General features: G+C 38.1%; 1 protein-coding gene across 1 annotated transcript in view; it reads left to right on the forward strand.

Moving 5' to 3' along the window:
- Nucleotides 1-23,881, forward strand: part of CORIN (corin, serine peptidase) — a 129,542-nt gene that overhangs the window by 1,269 nt on the left and 104,392 nt on the right. The window contains exons 2-3 of the mRNA XM_032186670.1: nt 14,453-14,597; nt 20,056-20,508. Coding sequence (XP_032042561.1) covers nt 14,453-14,597; nt 20,056-20,508 — 598 coding nt within the window. The remainder of the gene's footprint in view (nt 1-14,452; nt 14,598-20,055; nt 20,509-23,881) is intronic.

The following is a 23,881-nucleotide window of genomic DNA, read 5'->3' on the forward strand; positions in this document are numbered from 1 at the left end:
AGACAAGTAAGTTCTGTAGGAAGCTGTACGCTCCTCTGGTGGATAGGAGAGTCCCAAACACTGTCCAAAACTTACTTAGAAAGGAAACGCAATAATTTTCCCCTTTCCCTACAGCCATTAATGGAGGTACCCCCACAGCCTGGCTCTCCCACCTGGAGTGAAGTGATGAAGCTGAGCCCTTCAGTCTTGCTCATCATCTTCACTCCACATGCATTTTTAGTGAAGCCAACAGTACTCATGGTGATGGGGTGGTGAGCCAGGCTGCACAGCTCAGTTTCTCAGATTAGAAGAATCTTCTTGTGCTCTATTAGTATCTGACCAGACCATCAGGGCAAAACATTGTTTTCCTTGGTCTTTTGGAGCTTAGAACTATAAAGTGTTAAAGAAAGCATTTACTTCCCCTCCAAAAGTCTTTGTTGGCACTCTGCTGTGTGCCTGGGGTAGATAACTTGAGCATGTAGTGAATCAAAAGTATAAAATAGTTTCAAATGCGTCACAATTGGAGGCATTCTATAAAACATGCAATGCATACCGGGCAGTTTAATATATCTGTATTGTTTAGCTGTTACTTATATATGATTTCTGCAGATACAAATGCAAGCCAGAACTGTAAACTGTGCCAGCAATTATTTAAAAATGCAGACTTACTTGAATGTAGGAGCTTTTTATTTTTTTTGCTAAGCTGATATAGATGTTTAGGTCTTAGCACCCTGCTCCCTTGAGGAACATTAGTGTCCTGCCGTTATACTGCATCCATGTATTGCCAGACACATAATTTCTTCTCATTATTTGTGTGGCCAAAAGAGGGGTGCTTTCAGGAGCTGAGGTGGATGAACACCCCGAAAATTCATTTGCCAGTTGGGGAAGGGGCTTTCTCAGAGAAGGAGGGATAGGCAAGGCAATGTCGGGGGCATTAGACCTGCTGAGGAGTCCCAGCAATTCCTGCTCCCCCCACCACTCAGTGAGTGGTGAGCTCTAAATAAGCCGTTTGTACTCAAGCAGAAGCCCGTGCTGACATTGGTGTGGCTGTGGTCCTTGGGGCTCTCTGAGTTGCAGCCACACTGAGGCCCAGCCACAGCAGGGTCAGGCCATCCCAATACAGCAGGCACAATACAGGCACCAAGGCACTTCCTTAAGAGATGGAGCTGTGGCTTTGACCCTGACCGGGATCAGGAGACCATAGACATCGGATCTTCTGCTTTCAGGCTGAACAATGTGAGCTGTGAGGCACTTGCACAGAATGGCACTAAAAGATGGCAACCACTGTGACATTGTGTGGGAAGAGTTGAATCCTGTCAGTGTCTCAGGTGTCTCTGGCAAATGTTTACAAGGCCAGAGTTTGAATGCCTTGTTTCTGAATGGTAGCGGGGTTTGGCAGGGGTGGGTGTCAGGCCCTTTGCAGCAGGGCAGTCCTACTCATGCACTTCCATACAGCCTAGTCCCTTCCCAGTGTAACAGCTGGCCACCTCCCGATTTTTAACTGCCCTCAGAACAAGTCAGGGCAATTTGCAATACTCATGTTTCTACTCTGTTCCAGTTTCTTTCCCTACCAAAAAGAATTGGACCTCATAAATGACAGGCTGTGTAAGTACAATTCTCCAGCACCATGGGAAAAAGGCTGATTATAACCCCTTGTGAAGTGCCTGGTTGCCAGAGTAAGACACAGCAAGCTTAAATACTCCTTGAAAAGGTCTTCACACACACAACAGAAGTGGGGGGAAGCAGAAGTTTCTCTAAAGGCTGTGTCCAGACAGGCTCCAGCTTGAGTGCACTCATTCCCTACGTATTTTTAATTCCTAGTGAGGGTCATTTTTTTGTCACGTGAGGCTATGAAGTTCTGCCTGGAACTCCCCAGAGTCCAGGTCTGAATGCCGAGGCATGGCAGTCCTCCTCCACTCACCAGTGTCTCTAACTGAGGGAATGAATGAGCTGCGTACTCACTTCCCCATGATGAAAAATAGGAGAAGAGGGAAGGAAGAGCGCCTGTGCCTTGCCTAGGTGCTCTGCACTCTCAGTGCTCTGGCTGGCGTGGGCTGTGACCTCGTCCCAGGCCGTGTAGGGTGCTGGTCCCAGGCCATGTAGGGTGCTGGGTGACACACCACACCATACCACAGTGCTTGGGGTTTCCCCTCGCCTGGTCGTGCCTCTCCCGGCTTGTAGCCCCAGGATGATTCCGATCGCATCCTCTCCCTCTGTCCCCCACCCCTCTATAAATAACTCCTGCTGGGCTGACCTGCCAGATTACCCCGGCAGAGCAGATCCCCTGACCCAGGCCACCTGCAGTGGAAAGTCTGAATGCAAAAAATACCATAATAAAAATAGTGCAGCTGGGCAGCCCCGCCAGCAGGTCCTAGCGCCGGGGCCCAGTGACTCCCAGTGCCGCACTGACCCTCAGGCACCTCACCTAGGCCATGTGGGACATGGAAAGCTTTCCCCGCCTGCTTTAATACCCCTTATCTGTTTTATTTTTTAATTTATTTTTTTTTCTCTGTCTCTTTTTTTAACTGTCAGAGAGAAACATATTTAATTTCTGCTATTCTGTTGTGGAACAGCTAGTTCCCTTCCCAGTGATGCTTTTAATTTCAGCTTGTCTTTCTGATCAGCAAATGTGAAAGAAATAGAGATAATGATTTAATATCCTAAATGTAAAAATAGTAATGAGACAACAATCAAGCAAGGACTTTCTGTTTCAAAAAGAGGCAAGAATCTCGCTGCCTCTGAAGTACTACATTAGGTTGCAGCTCATGTCTACCTTGAGCAGAAGACTTTCCCTGAAGGGACAGATTCTCCTCAGTTGTGCTTTGAAGCCACTGTAATTTAAAGAGATGCTTGTAATTATTTATTTACGCATATAATTAATGTGGTGTTATTTCTGGTAGTTGTACATGCAAAGTCTGAATATTTGGTGGTTAAAAGCAGCAGTAGATACCAGGATGTTTATTTGACCATTTCTGTGCCTTCTGCTTTGGAGTGTCCATGTTGCAGTCTCCTGGCCTATGGTGCCCACGGGAGCATGGCCTCCTTGGGATGTTGTGCTGGGGTGACCTGGGCTCACAGCCAGACACCCAAAAAGCCACTTGCCTGCTGCCTCCATCGTCCAGTGAGAAGGGGGAGAAAATAGGAAGAACAAGAGTGAGAAAGCTCTTGGTCAAGATAAAGGCTGGGAGATCACTCACTGATTACCGTTGTGGGCAAAACAGACTTGTGGAAATTAATTTATTATCAGTTTATATAAACACTTAATTACTAGTTCAGATATTGGGGAACGGAAACAAACAAACAAAAAAAGATGCAAATGTTAAAACACTTAGAGAAAACACCTCTCCTCCCCCATTCCCCATCTCACCTTCCCTCCAGACTCCTCTCCTCCCTTGTTACTCCTGCAGGTTTCACTCAGTCCATTCAGTGAGGCAGTGAGAGGTGCATGGGAGGTTTGTGGTCATAACATGGTGGTTTCTTACTGCTGCTCCTTCCTTCCTACTCTTTCCCTTAGCTCCAGCACATCTTCCACAGGCTGCAGTCCCTTCAGGAATATCCACTCTGCCATGGAGCACCTCAGCCTCCTCTGACCTTGGTATTCACGCTGCTGTTTCTTTCTTTTTGATGAGGTGGTGGCCACCTCATCTGTAACATCAACTTGGGAAAGTATGTTCACTCCAAATACCAAAGTGACCAAAGTGGCAGCATTTTCCATGGTTGTCTCCTCCCCTTACTGTCCATCTTACTTGATCCTCAAATTAAGATGGGATGAACTGAATCCAGCTGTCCATCAGTTCCTTTTCACCATATGTGTCATTGCAGTGGAACCATTACAGCATCTGCTGCTTTGTGTATTGCACAGTTTATAATTTTCTCTTTGTTAGTGTTACTGTTGTTGCCAGCATAAGGTAGTTTTCGGCTTGTTGTCCTGTAATGAAAAGAGGCTGAAAAACGGATACTGCCAGAGCTACATTGGAGTGATGACGTTTATTTTTTGTTGATTCAAGCCCTGCCCCTCTTCACAAAGAATATGTTTCCCACAACAGTAAGCATTCTGTGGGATCCCAGTTTTTGCCTATGTGTTAAATATATGCCTATTGCCTTTTTAAAATTGTTTTGTTTTTTTTAAGAGAAGACACAAACTGAGGAAATTTCCTAATCTTTTCCTCATAGAATGGTGCACAGCTCCTATAAACTTGTGGGAAAGAAGACTGTCAGGTTGCATCATTGCAGGTGCTCCTGCAAGCTACTGCTCGTTCTGAATTTCAAGGCTTATCTTTTCTCAGAAAATAATAATTTTTTATATTGAACATTTAAGTCGTCTTCACCCGATCTTCAGAGGAAAGGAAGTGAAGGTAGATACAAGTATCTTTCTTCAGGAATGCATCAGACTGCGTTTATTCCAATTCATGTTTCATAGATAAGAGAGAGTTCAAGATTGATTCTCAGTGGATGGTGCTCTTGCTTTGGGACCGGCTGCTCAGTGATTGTCTGTTTTTCCTTTCCTCTGTTCCTCAAAGCTGCAACACTCAGTTCTGCAATGCATAGGACCTAGAGTTTTAAAAGCTAATGTCCTGATAGTTTTGATACCAAAAGGATCTAACTTAGCAATCATTTAATAGTAGGAGCAGTCGCCCAGATTGGCATCACTCTTCACCTCAGATTGCTCCTGGTTTCAAGCCAACCTATACTGTAGCTACAGTAATACTGAATGTTACTTGGGGGTATCTCAGACTCAGGCAGCATTTCTAGGAAGTAAGACTTTCATTTTTTCCCTTTCTGCCCCTGAATGAAGCAGTAAAAAAAAAATAAATCACTTGCTCCTTGCAGTTCCTGCTCAGCCATTTTAAAGGTGTAAGTTTAAGTAATTCATACTGAATGAAGACAAGGCTGGAAAAGAAGTATCAAATGATGGCTGAATGTGCTTAGAAGTTATTAAAAATTCTCCTTTTCCTTACAAAGCAAGAATATACGGAATAGTGTTGCTAGTGGACTGGAAAGGCTAGGAACCCAGGTGGTTTTGATTTGCTTTTGACTCATCATAGATAGGATTATTATGTGACTCCTGTAGATTTCCAAAGAAAATGTGAATGGGAGGAGAAATGGCATGTGTTCTAGGGATGACATTAAACTGAATAGTCCTAGCCATAAATACAGTAGAATGTTTCTCTTTAGACAAAATAATTCACCAGATTGTTATTGATTCAGTGATTTAGATGGAAGTTTTTATTCCCTAAATCAATTATCTTTGATTCTATATTAAAGCCATAGCCCAAAGCTTACACCAATGTAAGTTCCTTGTTAATCCACTTAACCTTGAGTTTTCAGTTTCAGTTTATTGTTTTGTAATTTAGACAATAACAAATAATTTAATCCCTAGTCATCTCTTCGGTCATTTCTGTCAAGATGCTGTGGTAATTTCAGAAAACATCCTCCTCTTTCTGTATTTTCCCCACAATGAAGTAAAATGTTCAAAGGTGAACGTGTTTCTGAACAACGTGGCATCCCATTGAAAAATGACTGAGTCACCTCTACATTTATACATAGTAGGCTATCGACCTGTGAGACATTGTGTGATTCCATTTTCATCTTTGGGAAGAGGACAAATAAGTATCCAGCTACACTGAACAGATGATATTTTGCTTTGACTCTAAACCATGTCCTTCCTTTGATTAATGCTGCTGCTCTTATGCTTGGTCCAAGAGTCAATATCTTTCTATTCACAACTTGGAAAAAAGTCAGTAGTGTAAAGTTAACAGTGCACATTAAAATCTAAAATTGTAGTTTCTTCAAAACAGAGGTTTATAGTGTGAGAATAACTTATACATTTTAGAGAAAAAATGAATAAGAAATACATGGAACATAAGGAGGCCAATGCTTTGAAGAAGATTCCTGCCATCTCTCTACCTTGTGCCCCAGCTTAGTGTCCAATTAAAATCAGTTCATTGAAAGCTTATGATTTAAGTAGGTTAAGTAATTGTATAATGAGCAACAGGCATGGTAGATACATCACATACTGGTCTGCTTCAAGTTCAGAAGTCTGAACCTACTGATCGAATATTAATAGAAAAAAAAAAGAAAAAAAAGAGGTGTGTCTACTAATGAGGTCTAGTAGTCTTTTTCGGGATGGGGTTTCTGGTAGGTTTTCTATACAGGCAGTGATTAATCACTGAATGTGAGCCACAGGGCAGGCAGGGTTTCTTTTTGCCCCTTTTTAGTTTTGCAGGCTTGATAACTGCTTTCAGGAGAAAGTATTCCTCTAACAGTATCCCTCTACACCCTGATTTTTTTTTTTTTTTTTTTTTTTTCCCCAGAAACTTTTTATTGGCACAATTTAGGCCATTTAGATTTTTTTCTTTTCTCATGGCTTCCATTTTTGCTTTCTGGTGCTAACGGATCTTGTGCATCTGCTTATTGAATTCTCAGCAAAACAAGAACCTGAAAGCAGTATTGTCAGCTTCTCTACTGCCATTGAATCATGATTTTCAGCAAGGTTATGGCTTTCCATTGCTGCTCTACTTGCTTAGCAAGACACTATGCAGTGAACATGTGGGTATCTAGGCATTAAGGTGGTCTCTGTGTGTGTTCAGAAAAACAACATGCCATTGTTTAAACCTTCACATGGGTAATCTCTGCAAGCTCTAGGAACTTGAAAATGAATAAATCCCAAAGCATAAATTCAGCTTTAGTTAAAGATTAATTTTGCTGCTGCCTGCTGAGGTAAGCTGAATGGATATTTGTGTTTTGGTATTGAGAAATACTAGATAATGCTAACCATACCCCGGTTCTTAAAATGAATATCTTCCGCTTTAGAAATTTTTTAGAAATTTTTGATATCTTCCATATGTTTACTGAATCTTGCTTTGGTTGTGTGGCATGGCAACATCACACATCTTTGCCACCAGCTGTTATTAATAAAGAAGTGAGAGATTGGAACTGTGGTTTGCCGTAAGCTCAGCTATTTCTTAATTTTAATATTCTTGAAAATTCAACAGTTCCATTGTAAGCACGGGAAACATCCATTGTAGTTGCAAGTTTATATCAGTGAAATTTATAAACTATTGTAAGTATGTGCAATATATAAATATGTACCACAAAGTGGAATTGTTATTCGGCAGGACTTCTTTTGAAAAATGAAGGGATTCAAAGGCATTACTATTGTCGAGGCGATACTACTGTTCTCTAGTAGTGATAAATACCCCTAAGTTTTCTTTCTTCTAATTCATATTTTGAAGCAGGATCAATACTGAATTTATATGATGGCTAAATGGTGTGTCTAATTCATATTTTAAATGAGGCAGATGACAGTTATTTGTATCATGCTAGATATGTGGAATGAAAAAAAAATCCTTTCTTTTCCACCTCCTCTGCTTTCCATGAGAATGTGTAATCATGTGTAATCGAGAACCAAGGACAGTATTTTGCATGTGAATACTTTTCTGATTTCTAAATCAAGTCTTCTCAGGGAAACCAATTATTATATTATTTATGTAGATTTATTTTAGTATCAAACAGGTGCATTTTTAAGTCCACTATGTTGTCCCTATAAAACACAGGAGCCTCGCCCCACCCCTCCCGCCCCCGAAAATATATGAAATGGGAATAAACTCCTCTGAGTTACAGCTCTGCTGGCTGTAGTGCTTATGTCTGAGTGACCAATTTATTTCCACCTCCATCAAAGCTTTCAGAAAGGGAAGAATTAGTTGTGAAAGAGATAGTGCACCAGGAGCTAGCTTTCTTTTGAAATGTAAGGCTGTAACTTTGACACCACTGGCAACATGGTGGTCATCAGTTTTCCTGAATAAAAACTCAGATTTGGATCTGTGAGTGCCTGAGCTGGACAGTTCAAGCAAGACAAGGGTGGGTTTGTCTAAGGAGCCTTCAGTCATGTTGTTTTCACTGCACTGCAGGCATACTACAAAGGAGAAGCTTGGCAGACACCAGTGCAGGGTATCAAGCACACAGATACTGGAACACCGTTGTTATGTTTGGATTTGTCTCAGTAAACTTACCCCTGTATCTTTCTTGCACTGAAGCTGGAGCAGCACCAGATCTGTGCTGTCACAGAGCAGGGTGAGACATACTGGAATGTCACCTTGTCTTTTCTGAGCTTCTCATGCACATCTCACAGATTTCTCAATTCCAAAGTTGTCTCAGTGGCTGAAAAGCTGCTGAAATTATATGTCAGGAATAAAGAATCCCAAAGTTGTGCTCCAGAAATGAAAGAAAAAATACCACATCAATTTTGTTTATCAGTGATGTCTGGTGATGCCCAGTTTGGATTTTTACCGTGCTGTCTCATGCTGAGTTAATAACAGCTTCAAAGGTCTCCTGAAGAACAGAAGTGACCCGTGGGTCTCTGTGGTAGTCTGAAGTGCAAACAATCACCTTACTTCACACATTATGTCTTCTGTAAGAATGATCTCTGACACACAATCATCTCTCCTTACTTTAAGTGAAAATGTAAGTTGGGGAGGTTAAAGGTGCTTCAGGTTTTTGCTTCAGCCAAAAGAATCCATCTGGATTTAGCATCTAGCATCAACTAAACATTTCTTTTGGAAGGATGTTCCGAGCTTTATATAACAGCTCTTTTACTTAAATAGTCTGTCTTTCAGATTGGTGTGATGACTCAGTATGTTTATATTCCAGTGGTTAGCAGAAGGGTAAGTCAGAGTATTTTGTTTCATGGATGGGAAAGGAGGCCTGATCATCTCAATGAACTCTGAATGAATTATGTCAGCAATTTGTAATTTGTCTGAGGATATGGCATTTCCTGGGAGAAGTTACAGGATTGCAGTGAACTTGAACTACCGAAAAAACTGATGCAATTCATTGTGCAAGTAACAATTCATGTAACAACAACATGCTTCTGATGTTTGCTGCCTTGCTGTATGACAAAGATTGTTTGTTTGTGTGTGTCCTTATTTTTTTTTCTTCCCTAAACCACACCATTTCCTTTTAGAATAACTATGACACTTTTGTTCTTAAATTAGTGGTGTGCTCTCAAATCTGAGTATTGTGTTTGCAAAGTTGCTTAATAGCCAATTTCTGTTGCTTCCTTAATATCCGTTCTTTAGTTGGTCCATTTCAGCTTGGCACTCTGATTCCTCTAACATTTTCAATGAAAGATTATGCAAAACCAGTGACTTTTGTTCTCAGTGAATTTTTGCCCGTTCCTGTTTTTAGCGTGTGACTTTTCCTCTTCCTTTAGATGATTTATCTTACAGTTTCTACTTGTTACATTGACCATTAGAGCCTGGCATTACATTTTTTTTGGCTGGAATAGCTGTCAAACTCAAGTGCCTTGCTGACTCCCAAATTTTCATGTGAACAGGACAGAAATGATACAAAAATGTAGAATACCTGCCGCTTCTGATAGTCACTCCCAGGCATTTGAATATTGTGAGTAGGTCAAAAGAGGATCTAAGAATGAGTAAGTTTATATTTATTTTTATATGCTGTCTTGTATTTAATCACTGACACTTCACATGTTTAGTCTTCGCTCTGTAACAGTGAGAATTAGAACCACATTCCCTTGCATGGAAAGGAAAGCTGTAATCATGGGCACAGTCATGTGAGTCCCATATCTAGAGCTTTAAGACGAGCATCATGAGAGTTGATAACATCACAAAAGGTGACAGCAGTGCACTGGAATAGGAACAGTATCAAAGATATGTAAAGAACTGCAGATAGTTCATGTCTGGAAAATATGTTAGATTATGAAAACTATGTGCTATCCAGCTTGGCTGGATTCCCCAATGGCACTGTGACTTTTACAAGGCCTCCTGTTTACTGTCCCCTAGTGACATTCTGCATGTTATAGTTGTACTCCTTTCTTGTCTTCTTTCCACTGCTTTCCAGTATAAATACTGCATAGTATTTTGGTGCATGGATTGCTCAAGATATTTTGATGTTTGGGACCCAGCAGCTGTCTTCCATGTTTCTTTGTAGATACCCAGCATGCTCTATCAGACAATACTGACCACAGCCTGTTAGCCCTAGTGATACTTCCTTACAGGGAGATCATTTTTTAGGGTTGTGATGAGAACAGCAGGACATATTTTTGTCACACGTTTACACCACGATTAAGGTTGTTTTATAGACTAATAGCTTAGATAATTTTTGTGTCTAAAAGGAAAATTGCATGCTACCACAGGCTTTTAATAAATAATTATTTTTAATAAATGTTAATGTAATTTTTGATTTCTGGGCCTTAATATCACAGGAATGTTATTGAAATGACACCCATAAGATTTTTTATTTTATTTTTTATTTTTTTCCCCACAACTTGCAGAAGACAAGCTGTGAATTTTGGTCCAATGAATTGTTGGTCTTTCCTCAGTCAGACAGGACTGTATTTTTTTCCCCCATCTGTTTTTTGCCTCTGTGGATTCAGGAAATCAAGTGTGAGCAGTCTGATACAGCAGTCCTAAATAAGACTAGGATTTTCTTAAAAATCTGAACTGAAATTACCTCAGAGTTATTTCATCATGGTGTATTTCCTTTATTGAAATCAATACTTACAGAACAGCATTTGGGTATTAGTAGCAGTTAATGGTGTTTCACCAGAGACAGAATGTTTGGCTGTCAGAAAAAATTATCTGATCTTTTTAAGCACCCAGTATTCTGACCGTTTAATACAAAAACTGATCGTATTAAAAGCAAATGACCTGTTGCCTCAAAAACCAGACACTGACCTTTCCTACCTACAGTGTACACAGCATTTAACTGAAAAAAAAAATCTTTTTCAAATCAAGTTTTCTAACATCAGTGGTAGGAAGGGAACTTGTACCAGTATTTTTCAGGAACTGAGGATCTGTTTTGGTCCAATACTGTGCTAATCTATTCTATGCCCAAACCTCTAGTATTTGGGATTGTTTTATTTCTGTCTGTCCTCAAGGATTCTGCTTCTAAGTCTTCTTGCCCTTCCTTTGGAAAGAGATAAAAATGTGTATCTAGAAAATACCTTAGTTTTGTGTACTTAGAGAATGACTCAGAATATAGACTACCGAGGGAATTGAGGGAGACGTTCTTTTCTTGGAGACCTAAAGTGGGCCAAATGAATAAGCATGTAGCACAAAATGAATAAGCATGTTTCCTTCTACAGACCCATTTTTCTCTGACAGTTCTGTTATTTATGACTGGTTTTAGATTCATAGCCCCTTAGAGATATATACTCTTTTGAAGTCTTTCTCTGATGGGGATCGCAAGTTTCAATTTTTTAATGAAATTAGAAGCGTGCCCTTCTTTTCTGACTTCTTACTGATCTAAAAATGGGCTAGCAGGAAGATACAATGTGCTAGGCTAGAAGAACTGGGAGGACAAATCATGTCCGAAGTTTTTGCAGACACCATTGGCATACTATAGCACTTAAAAGTGGTGCATGTATTCTTTTTGTATTGTAATATTTGATGGCAAGAGGAAAAGAAACAGTATCAGGGAATATGTAAAAGTTGGTATAATGTATTTATATTTATATCTAGCACTCTTCATTAAGTTCGCATTGATGACATAGGAGCCATTAACTTTTTTTTTTTTTCTTTTTTTCATATTCACCACAGAAATTGATGGAAAAAAAAGCTCATGTAGATGTTCAAGTGATGGAAAATTAACATTTATTAAGGCTATGCTTGCCGAGTCACCGATGATGATTTTAAATAGGTTTTGTGTTTTTCATGATATCTTTTCCTGTAGAAGGGAAAAATACAACATGCTGTTTAGTTGCCTGTAAATATTTACTTTGCTGTTATACAAAACAAGCAATTCAGGGTGTTTAGAGAAGGATGTCTTTCCCAATCTAACATTCTTTTCTTGAGCAGTCACTGAAAGCAAATTTGTATACAACAGACTCCTTTTAAATCTTTGGTAGTAAGTTGCCAATGCAAAGACTGGGATTTTTTTGTTACTTTTAGGTGTTGATGAGAAAGAAAATTTTTGAGGTCCTCCTTTAGTATAAACATTGGATTAAAGTATCTGCTATCCACAATGCCAACAGACTCAAAAATTTCCTCATAGAAACTGGAACATAAAAGCAAGATATTTCAGAAGCTTACTGGTTTGTGTAGTGATGGTCCTGCTCCACATTACCTGGTGCAACACAACCATGTTCTTTTTCACAGAATATCACGACTTCAAGGGATAGTGTGCTCTGATTCATGAGGAGTCTATGTTCCGATGCTTGTGGTAATCTACTGTCTACTGAGTTGTAGATCTAATTTTTGGGCTGAACAGGGGATTGAACTCAACAGCACCATTTCCTGAGGGAGCACTGTAACCACTGTAGTGTCAGAAAAGGCAATTTTCTCTCTCTCTCTCTTTTTTTTTTTTTTTTTTTTTTTTGGCCGTGCTTTCAAGTTACAGCAGCTGTGTTTTGGGAAAGCTGTGTTCATAACAGATCTGTGTTATTCCTGTGCTACCTGCACTCAGACCTCCCAAAGGGATCTAATATAGGCTGGGCAAACCAAGGTTATGGGATTCAGTGAAGGTGGCTGCTAAGCTGCTATGCTCCAACATGACCAGAAGCAAAAGTTTAGGCAGACTTTGAGGACTTCAATATGAAAATGTAAGCAAATGTGGGCTTCAAGATGTCATGTCATCAAGTAAGGATTGTCTGTTACTTGGAGTTAGGTTACTGAAACTCACCCGCTTTTTTTTTTTTTTTTTTTTTTTGTGTGTGTGTGTGTGTGAGTGTGTGTGTGTGTGCGTGCGCCTGGGTATTTGAAGTGTTAGTTGTAAGTGAAGGTGGAAACTTATCTGATATATCACAAAGTCTTGAATTGCAGCATTTGCCACTTCTGAATAAGGTGTGAAGAAAAAATACTTGTGACAACCAGTTGGCTCTCTCAGCATTTTTTATATTTTGCTTATGGTGGAAAATGGTGCTGCTCTGATTACAGACCTTGCCAACTCTCCCAGGCTGTACTTTATGAGCATGCAGAGCTACTCTGAGCTGGCTCTTTCAAATATTCGGAGAACGCTACCATCTTTAAGCTGACCATCAGTTTACATCCTGCTTGCTAGACAAGCCCAGTAGTAGGACAGCGTTGAGACTGAATCACCATAATAGAAGGCACAGTGGTTATGAAGTGAGATACTGCTCATATCTCACACCATGCTGGCACCATACCTGTTTTCAGTGCTGCCTAGTCTTTAAACAGTACAAATTTTCATAGTCAAGGGAGTAAAATAGGCAGTGAGATTAGGCAGGGATAAATCTAGTCTCTAGTTCCTTAAGAAGTAGTCCAGTTTTCATTCATGCTAGTCACTCTGGTAACCTATTCCTCAGAGAAAAACACTTAGAACAGAACCAATCAAAGGGTTAACATGCAGAGACTGCCATGTTAAGATCTCTTGATGATCTTCAGAAAGAGTCTGTCAGCGTAATGGATGTATTTACACTCTTGTGTCCTGTCCTGATCAACTTCAATGTGATTGATTTTCCTGATGAAGAGGCTAAACTGTTATTTGTAGGCTTTAACTAATGAGTCATCCTTTTGGAAGACTTTGTCTGGAGTTAATTGTTCTATTTTGCCTTACTGTAGGGAAAATCTTAATTATTTTTAGTTAATTTTGATTAAAAAAGATTTAATAACTATCATTATTAACTTCATAATGACAGTTTCAATTTTACTATTAAACATACATTTGGAATGTTGTTTTTGTTTTGTTTTTATTTAAAAAATATGGTATGTTTCTAATATATGAAATTATAGCCTTAATGGAGTTATGTTTTTAAATTATTATTTTTTTTTTTCCCCAAGACTACTGTATATATTTTGATTATTTTATTATATATGCCTGTTTAGCCTCTGGCAGAAGTTTGTGCAACTCAACTGAAATCAGAAAATTAGTTTTCTTTATTAATCCATATTCCATTTGTAAAACAGAAAACATTACTTGTAAACACCACTGAATACTGTGATAAGTTATAGCTTTGTAAAGTACTTTGAAAATGAACATTATTGTAAATAATAAGTGGAATGCTCCTTATCACTGGTATTGTTACTTAAAACAAAAGTTATAATAATTTCTTGGTTCCTTTTTTTTTTTTTTTTTTTTTAAAAAAAGAACATGGAGCTTTTTAAATAATTGGCAAATGATTATTTTTAATTAGAAAATAAGATTTATTTAGCCTTACTACTGAAGTGTATTGTGCACTTTACATTTTTGTTTGTTTTGTTTTTCAAATGCAATGCCTATCCAACTTCTAGTTCATCAGGTAAAAGGTTTATAAATTTCAGTGAAATTGTAGGTTTGTGGATGTTGGGTGAACTAAAATTAATGGTATGAGTGCACTAGGTTGTCCACTAAAAAGGAAGATTATATACGACTTTTCAGTAAGAATCTAAAAACAATTTTGTAGCATACATTTAAATAATCTAGCTGTTTTGTGAAATGGGTAGGACTGTCCTTGAAAGCATAGGAATTACTGACTGATACTGGAATGATAAAACTGTGCTCTTTTGTTTTTCAGGTCTTAGGAACAGATGAGGATAATATGGGGGATGGTTGCTCTCAAAAACTGGCTTCTGCCAAGTTCCTTCGACTTTTGCTCCTCATACTGATTCCATGCATCTGTGCCCTTATCCTTTTGCTGGTTATTCTGCTTACCTTTGTAGGTGAGTGCTAACAGAGTAAATTGGCCTGTTTTCAATTAATGCATTGCTATCTCAATTTTAGTCTCCTTTTAAAGTGCTAATGTGGACATGAAAGATGTATCTTAGCACATCTACCTAACAATCTATACTACCTAGTGAAATAATAATGTTTGTTTCAGAGAAATAAATATGATATTTTGATTTATATATTTAAAATATCTTTATGTAACAAATATATTTATGTAACTTTTTTTTTTTTTTTTTTTTTTTTTTTTTCCTGAATTTCTGAAGGTAATTTTTTGATGAGCTGACTACCTTGAATAGATAGCATATAGATGGTTTTCGGCAGTCATTTTACAACTATAAAATATATTTATGTTAGACATTTAGATAACTGTCAGTGGAATGGAATATTTGTACCTTTATGTCACACACTGATGTATAAGTCTGTTTTTTATTTTCAGGTGAAGGTTAATTTATAAGTATCCACAAATCTTTCTGAACAGTCTACAAAATATTACTGTTCAACTAAGGAAAATATGTTTCTTTCTACTAAGTATGAAATATATATCAATGTAAAACCCCAAGTATGCTTTGTGGAAACTTGATGCAGAAATATTAGAATTTGCAATGTCTTAGTCTGTTAACTCTGTGTCTGTTACAGAATTAACGAGCTTATAATTTATTACCAACAAAACTTTAAGAAGCCTTCCTTTTGTTGCCACTACAGAGAAGCTGACATGTCTCGTCATTAAATCTTTTCAACTACAGCACGAGAAAGACAGTAACACTGGGTTAAAACATAATTAAAAAAAAAATTAAAAAAAAAACAAAAAACCAATTGTTTTGCTTTCAGTGCTGAGAGGCTGTGGCATTTTTACTTCAGTTCTTGGTAAAAAAAAATATTTTCTTGTTGTGCTTCCTTAAGTAATTCAGGAGCACATCTTTAACAATTGCAGTACTGTGTTTGTATATTTATATGTATATATAAATCTATATTTCCCTTTAAAACCCCCACCTAACATACCATACAACCAAACAGTTAGCAAGCACAGGAAGGAACCAAACATGTTTCATTAACACCTTCACTTCTGTCAAAAACAAGACAACTTAAATCTGTTTTCTCAATTCAGTCTGTAAAGTATTTGCAATAATATGTTATAGACCTGTTCTTTTCATTTAACTTAGGTTAGGCAAGTCAAAATAACAAAGCTAATGAATGCTATGATTGACAACTGAGTCTTGGGTTGTATCTTTAAATTGAGAACAGGCTGAAGTGGACTAAGACTAGTAAGTCCGGCAATTAGGAAATATGATGCCATTCAATTTACTTTCCTTATGTTTATCATTCCATTTGTATCCTCCATATCCTCTGCCCTAGATTTTCATTCTTTGGTGAGAAAGCAGATAAAAAGCAGGTGTATTTGTCAGATCTACTCATTCCCCTCCTCCGAGGCATGTATCGACATAATACTCATTAAAATGTATGAAATCCTCTGGGGAAATGGGACTTGTTCTGATCCTACTTACACAGCAAAAATCAGGACTATTCCTATTAGGTCAATGTAATTACTGTGGGGTGAAGAATAAGGCTTGGTGTTATTACCCATGTCTAAAATAGGCACAGCTCCCTTAAGCATATCTTAAATTTTCATGATTACAATTTACTATTCACTTTCAGTTTTCAGCTTCTTCTTTTATGTGTATTGATAGCCTAGAAACAAATATATTTGATGTCAGTAATTAAATGAACAAATTCTATGAACGTCTTTAAAATGTGTGTAAAATAATGTATTCTGTTCTATTTATTGAGAATACATTATATCCAGAATAGTAGTTCATATTCACTTCAGATCAGTAATAAATTAATGCTGTTAACACTCTGATATTGGTATGATGATTTACCGTGTAAGAAATAAGTTGATGGTCCTGACTGACTCACAAATTACCCTCTTGATAGGAAATTATCATCTTATCACCAAATGGAGGAGCTAAGTTCTGTGGTTGTCATTCCAGTATGTTTCACTGCTGATTAAGTCATAAATAGAGCTCCAAGTATTAAAACATAAATAGAGAGCTTCCAGAAAAAGAGTCTCCAGGGAGACCTTATTGCAGCCTTTGAATACTGAAAGAGTGCTTAGAGAGATGGAGAGAGACTTTTACAAGGTACTGGTAGGACAAGAGGTAACAATTTTAAACTGAAAGAGAGGGTAGATTTTGTTTAGGTATAAGGAAGAAATTCTTCACTCAGAGGGTGGTGAGGCACTGGAACAGGTTGCCCAGAGAAGCTGTGGATGCCCCATCCCTGGTAGTGCTCAAGGCCAGGCTGGATGGGGCTTTGGGCAACCTGGTCTGGTGGGAGGTGTCCCTGCCACCTAGATGGCCTTTAAGCTCCCTTCCAATCCAAGCCATTCTGTGATTCTATGATTCTCTGATTATCAGTGATATGCCAATATCTTCAGGGTGCACAGATTCATAGGGCAGACCCTGCAGAAGAAGTCTCAGTGGCTATGTACTGGCTAGTTACAGCAGTGATATATCATTCTATTCTCTGTGTAACTGCCTAATCCATTACACATGCTTTGGTAGGCTGCTTTGCTCTGTTTGGTTAGCTTTTTAAACAAATGTGGTCTTCTTGGGATTTCCTGCTGTGAACTACTAGAAAACACCCACAGTACAAACTGTCAAAATCTCACTTTAATAGCCTGAAGAGTGTGACTATTCCTTAGATCTTGTAACTGTCCATTTCAGATCTTCAAATAAAACATTCATTCCCCGATAGTGAAGAGCAACTGGAAAGTGATCAGTAAGATTCTTGGCAAGGTATCACTTTGAACCAAATGGATCTTAAGCCTGTTCCTTGGTTTTGTACCAAACACAATGAGAGCCATCATGCCATATATTTCTGTCATCTGGACATGTCCAGCTGTAGCTGGAAACACAATTCCAAAATGGTTACAGCTATTTCTCAACTAATTAGCTATCTGGGCTATGATTTACTGTCCTCAGCTCTGTATTGAAATTTAAATAGTTCCTGCAGGACTTTTGATGGTGAAAAAAAATCTCCAGTAAATTAAATTTAAGAATGAAGATGTACAATAGTATTTAAGGAGGGGAAAGACTATAATAAATGAAAACACAAGCCTGACTCAGACAGAGAGTGGAGACTATACCCTGGAATTAATTGTTTGAATTCTCTACTCTGTGGACTAAGAGGATGAGAGGACAGGAGGAAAGGGGAAGAACAAAGTGCCTCAGGAGCGTGATCCAAAAACATCATATGCTATCTGGAAACAGAGTTGTCATCTAGAGCTGGCCAGCAGTGAAAGGCAAGCTTAGGTTATGCCTACCTCTCTCAAGAGCATACGCGGCAGAGCCCAAGCAACTGCAACTAGCTGGTTGGGACAGAGCCTAGAGCCATCTACTGATATTACCTAAGAGCATTATTTAAAAGAACACTGCTGCACTCAGTCTTTTAAAGCTTCCTAATACTGATGGTGCCTGCCAACACATAGTAAAACAGTGGCTGGAGCACACATCTAGAGAGTGGAAAAGCTGGATTCTTCAAACTTCTTCAGACTTAAAGTGTTTGGAAATCTGCAAAGTAAGGTAAAACTTACAGATCTGAAAAAACAGAAACACAAAGTTTACATGTACGATAAGCCTCCCTACTGGTAATATTGACTTCTTGTTTCCCCTGCCTTCCCGTGCTGTCTGTAATGGTTATTTGTAGGCAAAATCTCTTAAAAGAAATTTAATAATACTCATTGTCAGCTGAGATACAATTGGGAAGGTCTGTTGTCTGGAAGAGGTTCATTATGTGGTTCCCCTGTCAAGAAAAAGCAAGAAAAAGAAGGGGAGTTGTTATCACTAGGAAACTGAAAATAGAACAAAAATGTTATTTTTGGAAAGATGGGTTGAAGAAGCAAACGGGCAGCTGGGGATCTCAGTGGAAGAGATAAATGACCTTATGGATAGCAACAGCTATTATTCTAGTTCCAGAAAGAGAATGAAATAAGGCTGAGTGGGGATAGGATAGAATCCAGTGGGTAACATGCATATTTTCCTTAACAGTATTTATTGGTCCACTGTGTTAAACAATAGAAAAAAAAAATAATGTTTAAGCTTCTTTCAAGCTTTTACCTGACTTGTAATGTATTTCCTACTATTCTGCTGAATGATTTATAAATAGCTAATCATTTTTACTTTAACTTCAATCATTATTCATAGCTCTTTGGGACTGACATTTTCCAGGCTTTTTCTATTTTTATATTGAGTGGAGGAGAAGACAAGGGCTGAGGGAGGAGGACAGAGAATGTGATTAAAAAAAAAAACAAACCCTTGAGTTCTTGAGTTAAGGTTATTCTTGAGTTAAGGAAAAAATATACACTTTTCCAAAGGAGGAAAAGAAGTTAATTTTAACTTTTTGAAAGCTGCAGCAAAAATGACTGAAGTTTGAAACTTGAAGCAAAGTAGGTTTCCCACTCACAGAGATTCAAAGCTCTATTTGGAAACACAGGATCCAAGTAAAGCTACATATGAGTGAGCACAATTTCTGTGCATGCTTAGTTACAATTCCTAAGATTTTAGCAAATCATATTACTGCTGATCCCCATTGTGAAGTCAAAGCACGTTCAGTCTTCCCATTTGGCCTGACCAGAGGAGTTAAGAAAGAGATATTGCTGCTGAAATAATTTGTGGGTGGGAGATTTTCTGATGCTTCTGTAAAATACCCACAGTGTACTCCTCCAAATCCCAATGAATTATGCACATTTGCTGGTAGAAAAACAAAAACTTTCATGTGCATAGATATAAAGTTCCCTTGGGTTCTGCTAGTGAAAGTCAGACACCAAGTTCTACTCACAGTCAGTGGCAACTGAGCCAAAACAACCCAGTATGGATAAACAAGTATATGGTAAATCTCAAAGGGTAACTGTTTCATTGAACCCCTTACAAGTTTAACTTTCTAGTTCTGGATGCCACAGTTAGATGTTACTCAATGAAAAAGGAAAATTCTTCCTTTTCAACTTTCCTGGTTCCCTTTTCTTTTTCATGTTAAACTTCCCAACCTCAAATCTTTTCAGACAGTAGCTGGAATTAGGGTCTCCTTCCATTGTTAGCTATTTGTAGCTGTGATTAATAAAAATTCCTTCCTGACCAGTCCTTGAATTTCACACCGAGTGAGCTGGTTCAATCTAGCTGCAAAGTGGATGAAGGGGTGAGGAGAGGGATTCTGTAAGAGTGGGAGGAAGAGGCTCAGGATATCTGGGTGGGTGCAGGTTGCGTGTGGTGCCTGGAGTTGACAGAGCTGAGATGCTGGCTAAGCGTGGTCACTAGACTGGGCATTTTGGTAAATGCAGTAATCAAACTGAAAATGAAGTTCGGTAGAGGTGGTAGTGGGTGTTTGTACTCAAGAGTCAACTGTACCAACCGAGCTAATATAATTTTATTTTCTATATTTTTTTCCCCTTTCTTCCAGGGGTGTTAGAAAAAACATGCTTTTATTCAAATGGGAGTGAGGTCCTCACAGTTAATGGTGACATTGAAACATCTGACATTCTTTTGCCAAACATGGTTGAAAACAGTTCCACGACTAATCCTACGGTAGATCTCAGCACATGGACTCCTGCCTGGACCACCACACCTCTATCCCACATTGGCCAAATGAACAAAAACTCAAATGTATTTAGAGAGACTTTCCAGGAAAACTCATTTGTCCCTACATCTCAAGCCTCAGTCCTCAATCCTGATCCTACAAATGATGCTGCTTTGACAGAGGGCTCTGAATATAGCACCCAGCTGTTTGCCACTGCAGAGGGAGAGACTTCATGGTCCATAAATGCATCCTTCAACATCACAGAGAGGATGACCACTCTGCCTGTATTAAGGCCTACCCATCCATCTGTGCCACAAAAAGTGGATCAGAAAAAAAGTAAGTTTATATTTTATTTAGTTTCATAATTATGACTCAAAAGTACAGAATACACTGCTGGCTGCTTCCTCATGAGTTCCCATGAGTTCTGAGGAATTACTTGTTTATTTGATTCCATGTTGCAAGCAATCAGTATCTTATCAGAACATTTGATCAACCCCATTGAGGAAGATGCACTAAGTTCTTTCAGGTATGAATGCTTACAGTACATTCTTTGAATCATGCATGCTTACCAAGTCTGAAAATTAATTATTGTAGACTGTATTCAGTTTGGAGATTGATTTTTCTATGTTCTGTTAAAGTTATATAAGTGGTAAGTACCTTCCTGAACTGGGGATATAATTACAGCTACAACATTTTCTATGTTAATGGATGAATTCTTTAATTTGAAGTTGTTTCTCTGTGCAGAAATAAAATTCAATTTCTGAGGACTGTAATCAAAATGTCAAAAAGAACAATAGCAATTAACTATGATCAGTTTTCATTGGTCTGACTATACAAGGAGATGCATTTCATTAGTGCCATGGTAATTTTATTGATTCATCATGTCAGTGGTATTGAAAGGTTTCTTTGTATTGTTTTGCTAACACATGGAACACTAGGGTGCCATATTAAAATGAATTTGTTTCTCTCTAACTGCATATCATTCCTTTGCTGTTGATCTCATGAGAACATGAAGCAAAACTTATTCCAGGTCATAGGGAGAACTGAAATACATGCAAAGAGATGGACAGTGACCTGAAAGTGGCACACTCTATTAATTGTATATCTGAAATTTCTATGAAATGAAGAGATGGTGTCTGACAGTGGTGATTACTTCACCCATTGAATTTACATTGTTTTGTGGAGAATGTCTGCGTCATTCCTCTCTTGGATTCCATGCTTACTAAAACCTGATATTAGTTGTCTATATAGTGAATGTATTATTCAGGTGTGAGTGATCAGATTGATGTTACATCACTTTTTTTTTTTTTTTCTCTGCTATTTTCTTCTGACGTATTCTGCCTTCAAGAGTTTGTCTCTTGCTTTATTCCCACCCCCCTCTACCCTACCCTGACATCAAACAAGCAGGTAAAAGTTAGGAAAGAGCTATGTTATGCTTTTTCTTGTTCTTTCTGGAGTGAAGTGAAAGAGGAAAAGCTTATTTATTTATTTATTTATAAGCTGGAACATGGAAGAGATTCCTTTTGAGGGCATTTCAGTGATAACTTAATTTCTTATTCACAAATCAGCCGTCAAAAATAGTAACATAGTGTGAATGAATGGTTTGTTATTTTGTTCTTTCTGTCTCCTGCACTGTAGTGATTCTGTAGCCATTTGAATGGTCCAGGCTTTCTGTACGTTCAGTTTGCTACATGATTTTCTTAAACTGGCTGATATCTTGTTTTTCTCCTCATGCCCCAAACTCAGAAAAAATGTATGTAAATGCACACTTGTATCCCCTCGGTGATTCATTTATTTACCTTATGTAGTAACTTGGCAAGTTATCGCCGTGCTGAGGAACAGCTCAGAAGCACAGCATGCTACACTACAGATATTTCCAACTCTTAGTGTTTTCAACGATTATGATTGTAAAAGACACCTTGAAGTTATTAGCCTGTTGGTTAATGTTGAGCAGAACTATGGGGCCTGTTTTTCTTCACTAGAACATTTTTGACATGTGCTGTGGGGTCAAATTGTTTTTATTCTGGAAGATGGTGACTTTGCGCTGCAGTCTTAGTAACTAGTTAGTTACAGTGTAGATGTGCTTTATTTATTTGAATTTATGTGGAAATTGCCTTAAAACTGTGTGTGCATGTGTAGATATATAAATATAAATTCAGTATGCATATATATACATTCAGTCTGTGTGTGTGTATATATATATATATAACATCTACGTGTATATATATATATAAATGTACATATATTTGTGGGATTCAGAAGAATTTGTACTAAGAATAACTATGCATTCCCATATCTGTCCAAGGCATTGAGGACTAGAAATCAGGAGATTGTGATGAGTACACAGGGCTTCTCACTGTCTCACTCTTGTACTGTCCTTTGCAAATTCTCTCTTTACACTTCTTGGTCTCTTTAATCTCTCCTTTCCCACTAAGCTTTGCTTCCTGGAGAGAATTCTAAGGTCACAGAAAACTCAGTTTGATGTCTAGAGAAGTTTTTGTGTATTCCATTGTAAAGGGAGATGGGGAAAAACTGGGACCAGAGATATAAAATAATTTTTTTGCACAGTGAGGCTGGAATAGTCTTTTGGAGTACAAAGGATTTTTTGAGATAAGTAAAACTTACTGGCTATGTGGGAATGGTGTTAGTAGATTAAAATAAATCTCTCTTGTTTTTTGTCTCAGTTGTGAGCAATAGAACATGCCAAAAGACAAACAAAATAAGGCTAACATACAGAGACACCTCAACATTATATGGTAGCAGATTCCAGAGACCTGTAGTGAGTCCTGAAGAATGTTGTTCCATTAATTGATGTAATCACTTTTGCACAAATGTAAAATAGAGGTCTGAATATCTTATCCTTACAACTCGTAAGGAATTTAATCTCCGAATGAAGTGTGGGGCTGATGTTCTACCATCTACACACACTAGCAGATCATCCATCAGTACAGGTTTCATCTGGTTCAAATGTGGGCAGGTGAGTGCACTTATTTCTGATGATTTAGTAAGAGAGCATAACTTGGAGTTTATGCTCATTTTATACAGGGTGTTGGAAGGCAGATGATACATCATACAACAGAGAGACCACCAGTGCAAAACCAGACAGACAAAATTCTCTGAGCACATATGAAATGGCGATAAAGTGGTGATAATGTTTTTGTTTTGCTGTTAGTATTAGCACTGGATATGTTTAAAAGCTGAACTGCAGCTTCAATTAAAGGTGTTTAGAAAACATTCATAAGAGAAATGATAAACATTGTGACCAGATGGTATTCACTCAAGACATATTTAAAGTAAAACAAAAATGACATTCCTGAGTTATTAACAGAAGAAGAATGAAATTTCCCACATATGACATCAGTTATGTTAAAAGTCCTTGAAGCATAAGGAGTTGCTTTGTCAGAAATACCTGTAAAGAATAAATTAGTAGGTAAGTGGGAATGCATGATACAATAAGGAAGAGGCAAAGAAGTTTCTTTTCCTTTTACAAGAGGAAGCAATGGCTCACAATTCTATTAGAAAGTTCTCTGAAGGAGTCAGTGACATTGTTGGTTAAACAAATTGCTGACAAACAAATTGCTCATTAAAAGATGGGGAAATATATGAATTAATGGTTAGGTTCCACAATGAAGCTTGCCAGTGGAGTCTCACAGGGTTTTCTGTGAATGTAGAGTTTACACTCTACATTTAAAAACAAAACAAACAAATA

Source organism: Aythya fuligula, chromosome 4 (assembly GCF_009819795.1).
Source record: "Aythya fuligula isolate bAytFul2 chromosome 4, bAytFul2.pri, whole genome shotgun sequence".
Classification (NCBI taxonomy): domain Eukaryota; kingdom Metazoa; phylum Chordata; class Aves; order Anseriformes; family Anatidae; genus Aythya; species Aythya fuligula.